General features: G+C 38.8%; 3 protein-coding genes across 6 annotated transcripts; 2 read left to right on the forward strand and 1 right to left on the reverse strand.

Moving 5' to 3' along the window:
* Nucleotides 1-479: 479 nt before the first annotated feature.
* Nucleotides 480-5,772, forward strand: si:dkey-24l11.2 (uncharacterized protein LOC100034462 homolog). Of its 3 annotated transcripts, none has more exons than XM_054620387.1 (12): nucleotides 480-534; nucleotides 1,223-1,847; nucleotides 2,424-2,453; nucleotides 2,590-2,642; nucleotides 2,739-2,883; nucleotides 3,020-3,405; nucleotides 3,510-3,738; nucleotides 3,891-4,005; nucleotides 4,262-4,379; nucleotides 4,485-4,596; nucleotides 4,835-4,947; nucleotides 5,068-5,772. In XM_054620387.1, exons 2-12 carry the CDS (start codon nucleotides 1,245-1,247, stop codon nucleotides 5,135-5,137), a joined length of 1,974 nt encoding a protein of 657 aa, XP_054476362.1. In that variant the 5' UTR covers nucleotides 480-534; nucleotides 1,223-1,244; the 3' UTR covers nucleotides 5,138-5,772. The 3 variants fall into 3 exon arrangements, with proteins under 3 accessions (XP_054476362.1, XP_054476359.1, XP_054476361.1); XM_054620384.1 differs by having other exon boundaries at nucleotides 2,424-2,483; nucleotides 5,068-5,771; XM_054620386.1 differs by lacking the exon at nucleotides 480-534 and adding an exon at nucleotides 576-606 and having other exon boundaries at nucleotides 2,424-2,483.
* A 90-nt stretch (nucleotides 5,773-5,862) lies between these two features.
* On the forward strand, nucleotides 5,863-6,948 carry ch25hl1.1 (cholesterol 25-hydroxylase like 1, tandem duplicate 1). The gene has a single exon (XM_054620019.1). The coding sequence runs from the start codon at nucleotides 5,928-5,930 to the stop codon at nucleotides 6,756-6,758; it is 831 nt and encodes a 276-aa protein (XP_054475994.1). The 5' UTR covers nucleotides 5,863-5,927; the 3' UTR covers nucleotides 6,759-6,948.
* A 677-nt stretch (nucleotides 6,949-7,625) lies between these two features.
* On the reverse strand, nucleotides 7,626-11,918 carry kti12 (KTI12 chromatin associated homolog). Of its 2 annotated transcripts, XM_054620020.1 has the most exons (9): nucleotides 11,702-11,918; nucleotides 10,289-10,340; nucleotides 10,148-10,200; nucleotides 9,997-10,052; nucleotides 9,805-9,884; nucleotides 9,472-9,631; nucleotides 9,303-9,365; nucleotides 8,442-8,512; nucleotides 7,626-7,797 (listed from the first exon to the last, which is right to left on the reverse strand). In XM_054620020.1, exons 1-9 carry the CDS (start codon nucleotides 11,850-11,852, stop codon nucleotides 7,656-7,658), a joined length of 828 nt encoding a protein of 275 aa, XP_054475995.1. In that variant the 5' UTR covers nucleotides 11,853-11,918; the 3' UTR covers nucleotides 7,626-7,655. The 2 variants fall into 2 exon arrangements, with proteins under 2 accessions (XP_054475995.1, XP_054475996.1); XM_054620021.1 differs by lacking the exons at nucleotides 7,626-7,797; nucleotides 8,442-8,512 and adding an exon at nucleotides 8,539-9,121 and having other exon boundaries at nucleotides 11,702-11,912.
* Between the last annotated feature and the right edge of the window lie 1,311 nt (nucleotides 11,919-13,229).

Here is a 13,229-nt window from a genome sequence, read left to right on the forward strand (position 1 = left end):
TTGTATAGTATGTGTATTTATTGTCTGTGTAGTTGTATAGTATGTGTATTTATTGTCTGTGTAGTTGTATAGTATGTGTATTTATTGTCTGTGTAGTTGTATAGTATGTGTATTTATTGTCTGTGTGTTGTATACTGTGTAGTTGTATAGTATGTGTATTTATTGTCTGTGTAGTTGAGCTGATAAATGAATTTAAATAAATAATAATAATAATAATAATCATGATCATGGATTGTTGTTGTTGTCTCTGTTGTTCGTGTGTTTAAATTGTGTCTTCATTATGTTTATTGTTTATTGTTCTGTACCACAAATTGCCTCTTTGGACCCATTTCAGTTCTATTAAGTCTATAAGCTGCGTTGTGGTGAGTTTTTTTGTATCCAGGGTCATGATGAACTTTGACCTCCTTCACATGTAACACTCCTAAACTACAGAGGGCGACAGAACGCACGTCATGACGTAGACAGCTACGCCCAAAACGTGCCGATGCGTTTCCTGTGACACAAAACGGTGCAGTCACCTGACAGAGTAGCAGGGTAAGACCACTTTAAAACCTTATTCATGAACTCAAGTTTAAAGCTGATCCTTGTGGGTATCTGTATTTCTCGGTAATGCCATCCTCTGATGATAACTCTGATCTGAATGAAGTCAATAACATCAACAAAACACATAGTTTGTTTTTGTCCATATTAAAGCTAACACAAGAGCTAAATGCCCTGCTATTGATTGAGGGGGTAATTAAGTACAAAGTCAGATGACATGCATACCCATGTGAGGTTACCTGTAATCCAATGTTTCACGTAGAGCAATAAACCAGGTGGTTAAGGTCTATCTCTAGGCATGGCTTTATTTCAATAGAGGCACAGGTCAAAAAGCTAGTGAAGTACTGTTTTAGAAGATAGTGTATTTCCAACTTTCAGACTCTGTTGGCTAAATGAGAGCAAAATACCTGCATCCGGGTACCAACATATTCTTCTTAGAAGACACGATATTGTTATTTTCCTGCCCATGTTAATCACAAATGGGTGTTTCGGTGTCCACATATGTTTGGACATGTAGTGTTTACATAAAAGTGGAATACTGATTGCCTTTTAGTTCTGTAGTGTTTGCATATATGGGCTTCCCTAAAATGCTGCCACAATGTTGGAAGAACAGCATTGTCTAAAACAGTGCTTCACAACCTTTATTATTATTATTTTTTTAAATCTGTGTTGCTGTATTCAGTCATTCAGGTGTGAATATCCTGATGGAGAATGGTGAGGAAGACAAGATGGGTGAATCAGTGCCCGTGCTTAGGACACAGCAGCCATGTCGCTTCTTCTCTCAAGGAAGACACTGCAATTTTGGGAAGAAATGCAGATTCCTGCACATAAGAGATGAAGCCAAAGCTCATGAGAAGAAAACCACCAGGACACACAGCCAGTCAGATGTCACATCTCCTAACCCGGAGGTCCCTGTAGGAGATGTGGGGCACAGGCCTCCTCCTGGTAACTCTAGGGTTGCCCCAGCAGCCGGCCGTCGCCCCTGTCGCTACTTTATCTCAGGCCACTGCACCATGGAAGACAGATGTCGCTTCTGGCATCCACCACAGTTCCCACCAGTGGATGACCAGTCTGTTCCCGGCAATTACCCAAGACCTGCACAGAGGATGCCACCGGTCCCCCGTCCAGGCATCCTCCAGGAGGTCAAGCTGTCTGACCTGACAGAGGAAGTCGCCAAGCAGCTACGAGACACAGAGATCAAGCAGTTGAAGAAGCGCTTTCCCAAAGATCAGCTGATTATTCAGGAACGTAGTGATGGCAAAGTTACTTATTACAGGGCGACTGTGGAGGCCACTGATCCAGACTGGGTAAGAATTTCTTCCACCTTCTTTCTTCTCATCTCCTTTAAGAGTTTAAAGCAAAAATCCACCCACATATTATTTCTATTATACAGTTCAGCTCAGTTACAATAAGGGAACTTCAACAAGTCTGTCTTTAACTAGTTAACCCAAAAGTGAAACTGTAATTGGAGAGAAATATACTGAAGCATCTCCATAGACAATAAATAGTAGAACCATTTCTACCATGCTGTGACAACACCCATTGTGATTTTACCGGAAGAGTGGACATGGGATTTGTATCAATCGCACCACTGAGATTAAATTAAGCCTATTTGTCTTTTAAGAAATTGGGTAAAGAAGTGATTAAAACTTGGCGTATTGCCTTAGTTTGTTAGCCTCTTAACCCCAGTAATGGCATATCAAAACTATGAATCCATTTTTATAAGCCTTGTTAAAGCCATAATCCACAGGTTTATACTCTAAATCCTGAATGAACCAACTTGTCTTGCATTTACCATGCTTTGGTTTGATAGTAAATAACATAGATGAAAATTAGCTTACAGTATTATCTGGAATATACTAACTCTGCATTTGAATTTATAGCCCTTTGACCTGAAAGAAGTTGACATCATGGTGAGCTTCCCAGACAGTTATCCCCAGGAGGTAAAGCCCACTGCTTCCATTTAGCCTACAGGTTATGTAATATACTATACAGTACATTGTTGCCATGGAAAGAACAGTTCCTCATCACCTTGATTCATTTTCTTAGGTTTTAACATTGGACATACCTTTGGACCAGGAGCTTCCACCGGTAATGGCAAGGTAAAAACATGTACGGTTTATTTTAAACATTTAATGTTTAGTGTCATTGGCGTTGACATTTATATGAATCTCTTCTATAAATCACTTGCTAAATAGACATGTACAGCAAGCGTCACTGGAGTGGCTTCAAGCAAAGCATGCAACCAATCAGCTTCTGGGAAAGTTAGAGCTGCTCTTCCGGCCTTTTCTTCGCTGGCTAGATCGTAGCTTGGAGAGACTGTTCACTGAAGGAGCCCGGCAGGTGAGTCTGTGACTTATGAATAGCAGGAGATTGTGAATTGTGTGCTTTTTCTTTGAGTCTACTGAAATGACCTGTAAAGAAATTATTTTTCAGATTTTCCTAATGCTGAACGATTCTCTCTTGAATGCTTTTGCAGTTGAAAAAAGACGTTGATCTAGAAAAAGCTGGATTGCAATTCATAACGTACCAGGAGCTCCAGGCAACGGTGTGTGAAAAATCAGGGAACGATCATTCTTCTGACACTGCTGCTGCAGATGAGCATGTCAGTGATGAAGGAGGAGTGGACAAGACAGAGGGAAAGTGGACAATGGAGGGAGGGAAGTTAGGGCAGCAGGACGGTCCAGATTGTGATGAAGCTCAGCAGCAGGAAGAAGAAGAGGAGGAAGCCAGTCATCTGGTGGAGAACATTAAGATCAGCGATCCACGCAGAGGCACAGAGGTGAAGCTGCTGGGACTGAGGATGGGAGAGAACACAGCCACAGTGGTGGCCCAACAAATCACTGTTTGCCTTCAATGTAACAGGTGAGGAAAACAAGTTAAATGTCATATCCATGTAACTAATTAAGAGTTTGCTTACTTAGAATGACACTCAATTGAAAGCTTGACTGTCTCTTTCCTGTCTGCAGGTGTAAGGTAACTGCAGATCTGTCACTGACTGGAAGGACAACCTGCACAGCTCAGTGTGAAAAGTGCAGTGCAAGCATCAATGCTGCATTCAGGCCCTGCCTGCTGCACCATTACAGCGATGTCCTGGGATACCTGGACCTTCACAATGCTGCACCTGCTGACCTTGTGCTTCAGGACTGTGATCTCATCGTGGGCTGCCTCAGCTGCTCCCAGGAGGGCCCTGTGCAGGTGATTAAACCTTCAGTCCTGCTTAACACTGCACATCTGTCTTGTCTGAACATCACTATTAACTGAAATATCACAATTAACTATAAATATATCTTAGATAGATCTGGTCTTCTCTGAAATTGCTTTTCTTTGGGTCTTTTTATTCTCAACAGAACCTTTCCTATGGTCAAACAAAGGAGTTTAATTGTGAACACTGCCACAACAAACTCAGTATTTTGGCTGAGAGCACAAGATTCCAGTATATTCAGCCACGCGCCAACAAAGCAGGTCAGTGCTCACCCACATTTGCTATCAAAGGGATCAACGCAGGTTTGAGATCTTACAAACAACAAACTGGCCCAGTTGGCTCTCTGAACAATGTTACTTCACATTATTTATGATTGAAAGAGCTACATTCTTTCAATCAAATGTGAAGTGAACAACTTCACACAAGTGCATTTATACATCCGCAAAGTTAAATGCTTACTGAATCTAAACCGATCAGAAAGGCAAATATATATAATTTTTTTTCTCCTTTGTGCAGGTTCAAGTGCTTGTGCTGTAAATTATAAGACAATAAGAGATCCTGCTGTGCAAAAAGGGAAGCCACTGCCAGAAAAAGGAGGGTGCAAACATTACAAACAGAGCCATCGCTGGCTAAGGTATCACCATCTCTGTGTCCTTTCACATTTCACGTCTCTGACATGGAAGCTCTGAGAAGAACATGTAGAGCATCGTGAGAGCTTCATGCCGCTGTCTGCCCTCAGGTTTCCCTGCTGTGGACGGGCTTACCCCTGTGATGTGTGCCATGATATGGACCAGGACCACCCCATGGAACTGGCCAACAGGATGATCTGTGGCTACTGTGCCAAAGAACAAGTGAGACTTTATGTGATATTTTAGCACACAGAGATAAGAGTAAACTTTAATCATCACGAGTAAAATTGCAATGTACTGTTATCGATGGAAGAGAATAGGTCTAATATCCCGAAGCAACAACTTAAAGGTAACACTAGCAAAGAGCATGAAGGTCAGTGTCTGCAAGCATGAGTGCATAAGGTGGATGTTAGACTTTGCCTATGAACAGAAACATTGTTTACATTTTTTGTGGTTGCAGCCGTATAGCAATGGAAAGCCCTGCGTAAGCTGTGGAACCATGATGACTAGAGGCGCACGCACCAGCCACTGGGAAGGAGGACTGGGATGCAGAAGCAAAGTCAAAATGAGCAGGTACATCTATCTAACGACCTAAAGGTTCACATTTGTTTATTGTCAACATTACTGATGAAAACATAATAGAAATAGTAGTTTTATTGATTAAAAAAAGATTTTCACTTTGTTTGTTTTCAGAAATGATCGACATAAATATGCCAACACCAACAAAACGGTTTCAAGGAAGGCCGTCAGTGAAAAGAAGTAGTTGACCAAGAAGAGCAATATTGCCTTCATTTTTGAATTATGAATTTGTGAATTTGATCATCGATTTCAATGAAATTGTTGCATATTTAACCCAATAAGTCATGTTGTTATGATCCTTTAGTGTGAGTGTGAGAAAAGATAAGATGGTCAATTCAAGTAGTCCAGCATTCTAATCTAACTGTCCTAGTTTATCCTTTTATTGTAGGAGAATGGACAGGGCAAGAAAAGAGGCAGAAACTGCTTTAGGCTACATTTGGACTATGATACAGCATGATACAGTTGTGTGACCATTTTATGATGCATCAGCTGCTCAAGGTATTGAGAAGTTAAATACAATATTGATATAAATTTCCCTGGCTGTATCGACACACCATGGCATGTCCTGAACAATGACATTAACACTGAAATAAGCAGCTGTTTTGTCCTTTCATTTTAAAATAAAATAACTTTAATTTTAAAATGAACCGACTATTTCACTTTACGAATATTTCACTTAAAAAAAAAAAAATGTCTTTGTCCTCCTTCCATACAATAAAATATTCAACCTTGTACTGGTTTAACAGTTGCAAGCTTATCAGTTTGTTGTGTCTCATGCATGTTCTTGAATGGTTTTGTTAATCTTCTTGCTAAAGTCTGATTGTCGACATTGAGCTAAGGGGGGTGGGGGTGGGGCGTTTCTCGTTTGTTCTGATTTTGAGAAAAGCCCCCTTCATTTGAACTCCACTATATAAAGGCAGAACTTTTTGTTGATTCTGAGACTTGCAGCAGCAGCCTTCAGTGGTTCCACAGAGATGCCAGTCAGTCAGCTTCCCCTGCAGCTCCTGCCCTCCAGGGCCTCAGACCGTCTACTGCAGCCATTCTGGGATTATTTGCTTTCTCATCACCTGCCTCTCATCTCGTCTCCTTTTTTCCCCGTCCTACTCGCCTTCTCCAGCTATTTCTTCTTCAGCATACCTTTTGCTACACTGGACCTGTTGGGAGAAAGACTTCCTTTGTTCTATCAGTACAAGATCCAACCAGACAGGCAGCCAACAGTGGGAATGATGGTTAGGAGCTTCATGACAGCCATGTATAACCACATATTCTTTGTTCTACCAGCTGTAATAATTACCATGTTCATACTGCCTACACCAATACTGCCACAGGACGCTCCTACTCTGTATGAGGTAATCATTGATGGCCTGGCTATACTTCTTCTCTTTGACACTCAGTACTTTATTTGGCATTTCATACATCACAAGAATCCACAGCTTTACCGGTGGATTCATGCAGTCCACCATGAATACATGGCACCTTTTTCTTGGTCGACTGAGCAGCTCAGCATCCCAGAGCTGATGGCTGTTGGACTTTGGAGCAACCAGGACCCAATTCTTTTAAAGTGCCACCCGTTGACCACATGGTGCGTCACAGTTTTCAGCATCTGGCTGTCTGTGGAGGACCACATAGGTTATGACCTGCCGTGGACCCTAAACTACCTGGTGCCTTTTGGTCTGCTGGGCGGTGCACCGGCTCATGACATGCACCACCAGAAGCCGAGCAGCAACTACGCTCCTTTCTTCAGCCACTGGGACAGAATCTTTGGCACTGCCGTTCCTCTCAAGAAAAAGACTTTGGGGAGATAATGACATGAATGAATTCTGTAAATACTGCACACATTTTCATCTAATGTTATATCTGTATGTATTTTAGCACTGTGACATTCACAATCCATTATTCTTTATATCATTGACAACTATGAATTCTATAGCACTTGCTACCTCTTTGCTGCTCCTCCATGTTTTCTTTGTGAGACTATGTGAGATGAAGTGTATTTTTTTTATGGCCTCTCTTTCAATAAAGTCATTAACTTTACAAAAATTCTTGCACTTTTGTTTATAGTGTTGTTATATGGACTAAAAGTCATGCTCATGTGGACACATTCAATACATCACGCTCGATGTATGTCATATTTGCATAATCACACTAAATTAAAGTCAGAAACCAGCAGTCCCTAGTTACAACTACAAGCAAAGCATTTTTATTAACTTCCTTTTCTTGCAATCCTCTTACATAATATTACATACTTATTTGTACATCATGACCTCAGCAATATTTTTGCCAACAAATTCCTCTAAGGCATAAGAAGCTTTTGAACAAGACAATCAAGTACTGTTTGTCGGGGTGGCCGCCAAGAGGTCATGTACATTAAGAGGAATTAAGGAAAACCCCTTCAGTAAGTGCTGACCAAAGCGTCTGCTAAATGACTGTAATGTAATGTAATGTAATGACTTAATATTACCTTTACAGCCATTGTGCATAAAATATGTATCAACATTAGTATTATTGCATATTTGTATATCATATTATTATGAACTATAACATGACTTTTTCAGGTGATCTTAATGTTATCTAATTAATGTAATTTCTTGCATTTAAAAAATGCAATGCAAGTCAATAACACACAAACATGCAAAAAATATTATTAAATACATTTATTTGTCACAGAAAATAAAAAAATGAAACCAATGCTATTACAAATTTCAGTGAAGACTTTTATTTAAATACTGCACAAACATGTTGGAAATGTGCCCGGTGTTCTCTGTTGGGTGCATCTTGGTGTAGCTGATGAACTGGCGGCGTAGTTTCCTCAGCTCTGCCATGTTGATGCTCCTGGTGAGCTCAATGTTAAACGTCAGGTTAAGGACATAAGTACAAGAAGAAGACAGAAAATTTGCCTTAAGTTTTCTACAGTTTGACTGAAAACATAAGAAGCGATCACTAATTTACAAAGTTTCCGAATGTCACAGTCACACGTGTTAACCTTTAAGGAGAACAGCACTAAGTATTGAACGTAGCAGCTGCAATTAAACGGTTGACCGGAGCAGAACATAGCGCACTTTTGAGTTAGCCTCTGCCTTGACCGACACGTTCAAAAGGATAAAATCAAAGGGTTTGCTTCTGAGAAGGTCTGACACAGTGCAGCTGCCAATAAAAAGCCACCAATCTATGTAAATTGCTGTCTACGTATCCCACAGTGTGTTATTACAGGCAAGACCTTTAACAGTCAGCCGCTGTGCCTTTCATTTAAAGGGTTTTGATGGACATTCATTCATCCACCTTCTCCTTCAAACACGTCATTTGATGTAGAGTACTTCGCCTCCTTAGGACAAATGAACAGAGGTAATACAAACTTCATTACAGTCATTAGCTGTGAAAGGTCACTGCTACTTGTGACATCCGACATGAAAACAGAACCACCTGTGAAATGATTCTTCAAAAGGTGGGTTTTAAATTAAAATGTGGACATGTAAATGTGTAAAGAGGATATTTTTTCTGTAGCTCCTGGTACTGCAATGAGATCCCCGGGAACACTTGTCTTCTGTGAGTTAAAAATTGCCTGAAAATTTGAATAGACTTTTATCAAACACACACATGACATACAGATTGTAGTTTTTTTTAAATATATAATATAATATAATACAAATATCGCTCCCCAGGTGCTTTGGTTTGTAGGGAGTTTGAGATCTGCACACAGAGAATTTAATTGGACTGATAGTTGAAATAAGAAAGGACATGTTCTTCTAATTGATCATTTCATTTCCAGTAAATTTGTGCAAAATTACTTAAAAGGTGAAGTAATAAATAGTAAATCAAGGGCACAGACCAGTTGATTTCTTATTGGCTAACAGAAAATAGCAGACACAACCTATCACATAAATAGGAAGATAAATAATTACAGCAGCAAAGGTATTTGCAAAACAGGACACACAACCGCATAACAATAATGAAGGACAATTGACGTTACTTGTCCACAGAGGGAGGACACATTGGTGATTACAACGCATTAGACCCGAACACTTCTTACCAAGTGTAGTAGAAATCATTACATTCTTCACTTACTTAGATAATAATTGTCTGCTGATCATATCGAAAGAAAGATCTCTAATGCGCTTTTCCTCTTTTCTCCTTGTGAGCAAAGAACAATTCCCCTATGACACACGTCCTGCTGACACATTCAAAGATTCCGATGTCAATCTCTGACGTTTGGATAACATCACTGTTTTTTTCCTGTTTCACCATTGCATCGTATAACAGAAGTGATGTAACTGGTTGCGGCACTTGGGAAATAGCAATAATATATGCAATACTATTAGACATTGTTGTTAAATGAACAGATGAAGACTTACCATTAACACATCTTGTGTGATCTTATCCAACTCGTACAAGAAGTTTGAAGATGACAGTGGTTGCTGCAGAGAAAAAAAAATATCAGATAATCAAAAAGGCTGCATTAAAGAGCATACATCTACATCTACTGAACATTGTATAATTGTATTAAAAAAAGCAGTCTTTTACACTCTGTGTAGACTGGTTAGGTGGGGGTGCTTTTCTTTTGAAAAGTGCATCAGATATGTCCTCATATGGAAGCGTGTCGTCTTTCAGGATGGTGAACAGGGGACTGTCCCATCGGTTTCTGGAGTCTGGAGCTTCAAATCTCAGCACTAATGCATCAAAGCTACAAAATAAAAAAATGACATTGCACATTCTTCATTTTTGACAATTACAGGCATTAAAACTCTAACCAAAGGTAAACACAAATCCTGACATGCACCTGCACTATTTATGTGCAGCAGGGAAGGGGCGATATTGCCAAAATCTTCTATCACAATCAAAGTAGTTCTCACTCACATGTCCTGGGTGTACTGCTCAGCAGCATCTCTGCTGGTATTCCACGTTGAGCTCACTTCATCTGACGTCAAACAGTATACCTTCATCAAAAGAAAGTATGTGATTTTGACTTGTGTGATTAGTGTTTGGGTTGTAGTTTTATAGATATTCAGATGTATTAATTGTGTCTATCAATAGAAATGGTATACTCACCAGGCAGTGTGGTGTCTGTGTATGTTTGATGAGACAGAACAGTTCATAGCGGTAACCTGTAAGGTATTTAAACTTTAAAAAAGGTAAAAGCATGAACAAGTCATAATGTTTTCATACATAACATAGCAGAACTATTGTTAGCAAGAATTACCTTTTATGTAATTTAATGAATCAAAAATTACAATGTCCTCCTTGTTGACTTTCCTAAACAACAGATAAATGAAGGTTAAAAAGGTGACAGCAGAACATCATTGATGAATCTGATCCAAGAACAGATCTGGAAAAAACCCACCTCTCTACTTCAGCTTTCAGAGATGCTCTGACATTCTTTTCCTTTTGGGAATCTGCAACATATCCAACCAGGTTTGAATTACAGCAGAAGTATACAGAAGTCAAAAGGGTACTTTTTAGAATCCAGTCTTCTCTGTGACTGTTCATTTGAGACTGCAATAATATCTCTCTTGATCTATTGAAGCTTTTTAAATTTTTCTATTATCTTGGCTCTTTAATTGCAGTGTTTCATTTGCACTTTGTCTGTTATGTTGTATGTACAGTACCAGTCAAAAGTTTGGACACACCTTCTCATTCAACTACTTTGAAGAATCTAAAATATAAAACATATTCTGGTTTGTTGAGTTTGTTTACCACATAATTCCACATGTGTTCCTTCATAGTTTGGATGTCTTCAATATTAATCTACAATGTAGAAAAAAATAAATAATAATAAATAAAGAAAAACCATTGAATGAGAAGGTGTGTGCAAACTTTTGACAGGTACTGTAGATCGCTTTGAATTATTATTATTATTATTATATTATTATTATATTATTATTATATTCCTTTATTGATCCCCATGGGGAAATTCAAGTGTTGCAGCAGCTCAACTACACAGACACAGACAATAAATACACATACTATACAACTACACAGACAATAAATACACATACTATACAACTACACAGACAATAAATACACATACTATACAACTACACAGACAATAAATACACATACTATACAACTACACAGACAATAAATACACATACTATACAACTACACAGACAATAAATACACATACTATACAACTACACAGACAATAAATACACATACTATACAATACACAGACAATAAACATACTATACAACTACACAGACAATAAATACACATACTATACAACTACACAGACATACTATACAACTACACAGACAATAAATACACATACTATACAACTACACAGACAATAAATACACATACTATACAACTACACAGACAATAAATACACATACTATACAACTACACAGACAATAAATACACATACTATACAACTACACAGACAATAAATACACATACTATACAACTACAATAAACAGACAATAAATACACATACTACACATACTATCAACTACACAGACACAGACAATAAATACACAGACAATAAATACAATACAGACTATACTATACACAGACAATAAATACACATACTATACAACAAAATAAAGATAGAACAGTAATAAAAATGTACATGTATATTGAATTGTCTAACATAAATACACATGCATTGCCTTTGACATTCACAAATACCATCGAATCAATGCTGGCTTAACCCCTTGACCCCTACACACAGTCTCCATGGCAACGTCACACGTCACATGACAGCCCAAACGGACTCATTGACAAAAAAAACCAAGATAGCATTAGCTCCACTTGCCTGCGTAAACCGTGTTTTTGTCAACGCCCAGAGCTCCGTCTCCTATGACGTGAACCTTTCTGTCAGTGTTGCGTTCAAAGCACACCTTCAGTTCTTCTGCCCTTCGTGTTTTACCACTACAGGGGTAACCACACATAACTATCAGAGGCATAACTCTTAACTTTAACAAACACACTTAGACTAAGAGGTGATGAAACGCATGCTGGCTCTCTCACCCGGATGTGATTACTAATAACATTTATAAGGACGACCAGCAGGGGGCGCCACAGAGCAGAGAGAGGTCCTTCCATATTCAGCCATCATGTGAAAAGATTTTACTTTGAAGATTTTAAACACACATTTGTTGCTATTTTTATTACAATTAATGATACATTTTTGACATAAAGATGAAAAGCATGGCTGACAAATGGTTTGGGTTTCTGTACTGGTTTATTAACAGGTGGTACTGATACATTAGGTTAGAATAACTTGACCCAGGAACTAAACATTGTCACATACATTACATTACATTACATTACAGTCATTTAGCAGACGCTTTTATCCAAAGCGACTTACAGTCAGTAGTATATTACATATCATTCACCCATTCACACACTGATGACAGGCTACCATCAAGGTGCCACCATCAGACTCTAACTAACATTCATCATCCAGTCCACACCGATGGCAAGCCTTCAGGAGCAACTTGGGGTTAAGTGTCTTGCCCAAGGACACATCGACTGCCGAAGCCGGGTATCGAACATACAATGTGACATATCACATTAAAAACGTCAACATATTGATAATAGAGCTTTTTTTTTTTTTTTTTTTTTTCAAAAGAAGATTTTAAAACTCTCCTCTTCATCAGTGGGACTTCATATTGGTAGTGTTGGTTGGAGTGTTCCTCAAGCAGGATCCCTTCCACCTCTAAATGGATGGAAAGAATAATCAGCTATGCAGTGAATGAATTGATATAATAATAATAATAATAATAATAATAATCATCATCATCATCACCATCATCTTACATGTTCAATGCCTGTTTCTGTTGTGTTTGCTGGGCAGGTTTCAACATCTGGATGAGCAGTGCCTGCAGGTCTTCCACTCGGTACAGAGGACTAACAGCTCTGGCAGTTGGATATTTTACATCTTCAAAGGCAGACTCCATTAAGGAACTATCCACAACACTTTTCTTGCCCATAAAATGCCCTTAAAACAAAAACGTCAATATAAACTTTCAAAAATCTCTGCATATATATTTTTAAAATGGCACAAAAACATGAAATAATTAGCCAAAATAGTGTTAATTCTCTTACCTGTTGCCCAGAGATTCCCCCTTGGATTCACCTTGATCTTTGAAACTTTATTTCTCAGCTCAGTTAAATCAAAAGTCATTGAAGATGTCATGGCAATGTATGAGACAAGAATGAAAGAAGACAGGAATCCTGCTCTGCAGATCTTCGTCGAAGTGCCTTTCATTCCTCAAACGTGTTCTACACAATTTGGTGCCGGTTAATTCAAATCTCTTTGCTCTCCTGTTACTTTGGGG

The sequence above is a fragment of the Anoplopoma fimbria genome, chromosome 19 (genome assembly GCF_027596085.1).
Source record: "Anoplopoma fimbria isolate UVic2021 breed Golden Eagle Sablefish chromosome 19, Afim_UVic_2022, whole genome shotgun sequence".
Lineage (NCBI taxonomy): Eukaryota > Metazoa > Chordata > Actinopteri > Perciformes > Anoplopomatidae > Anoplopoma > Anoplopoma fimbria.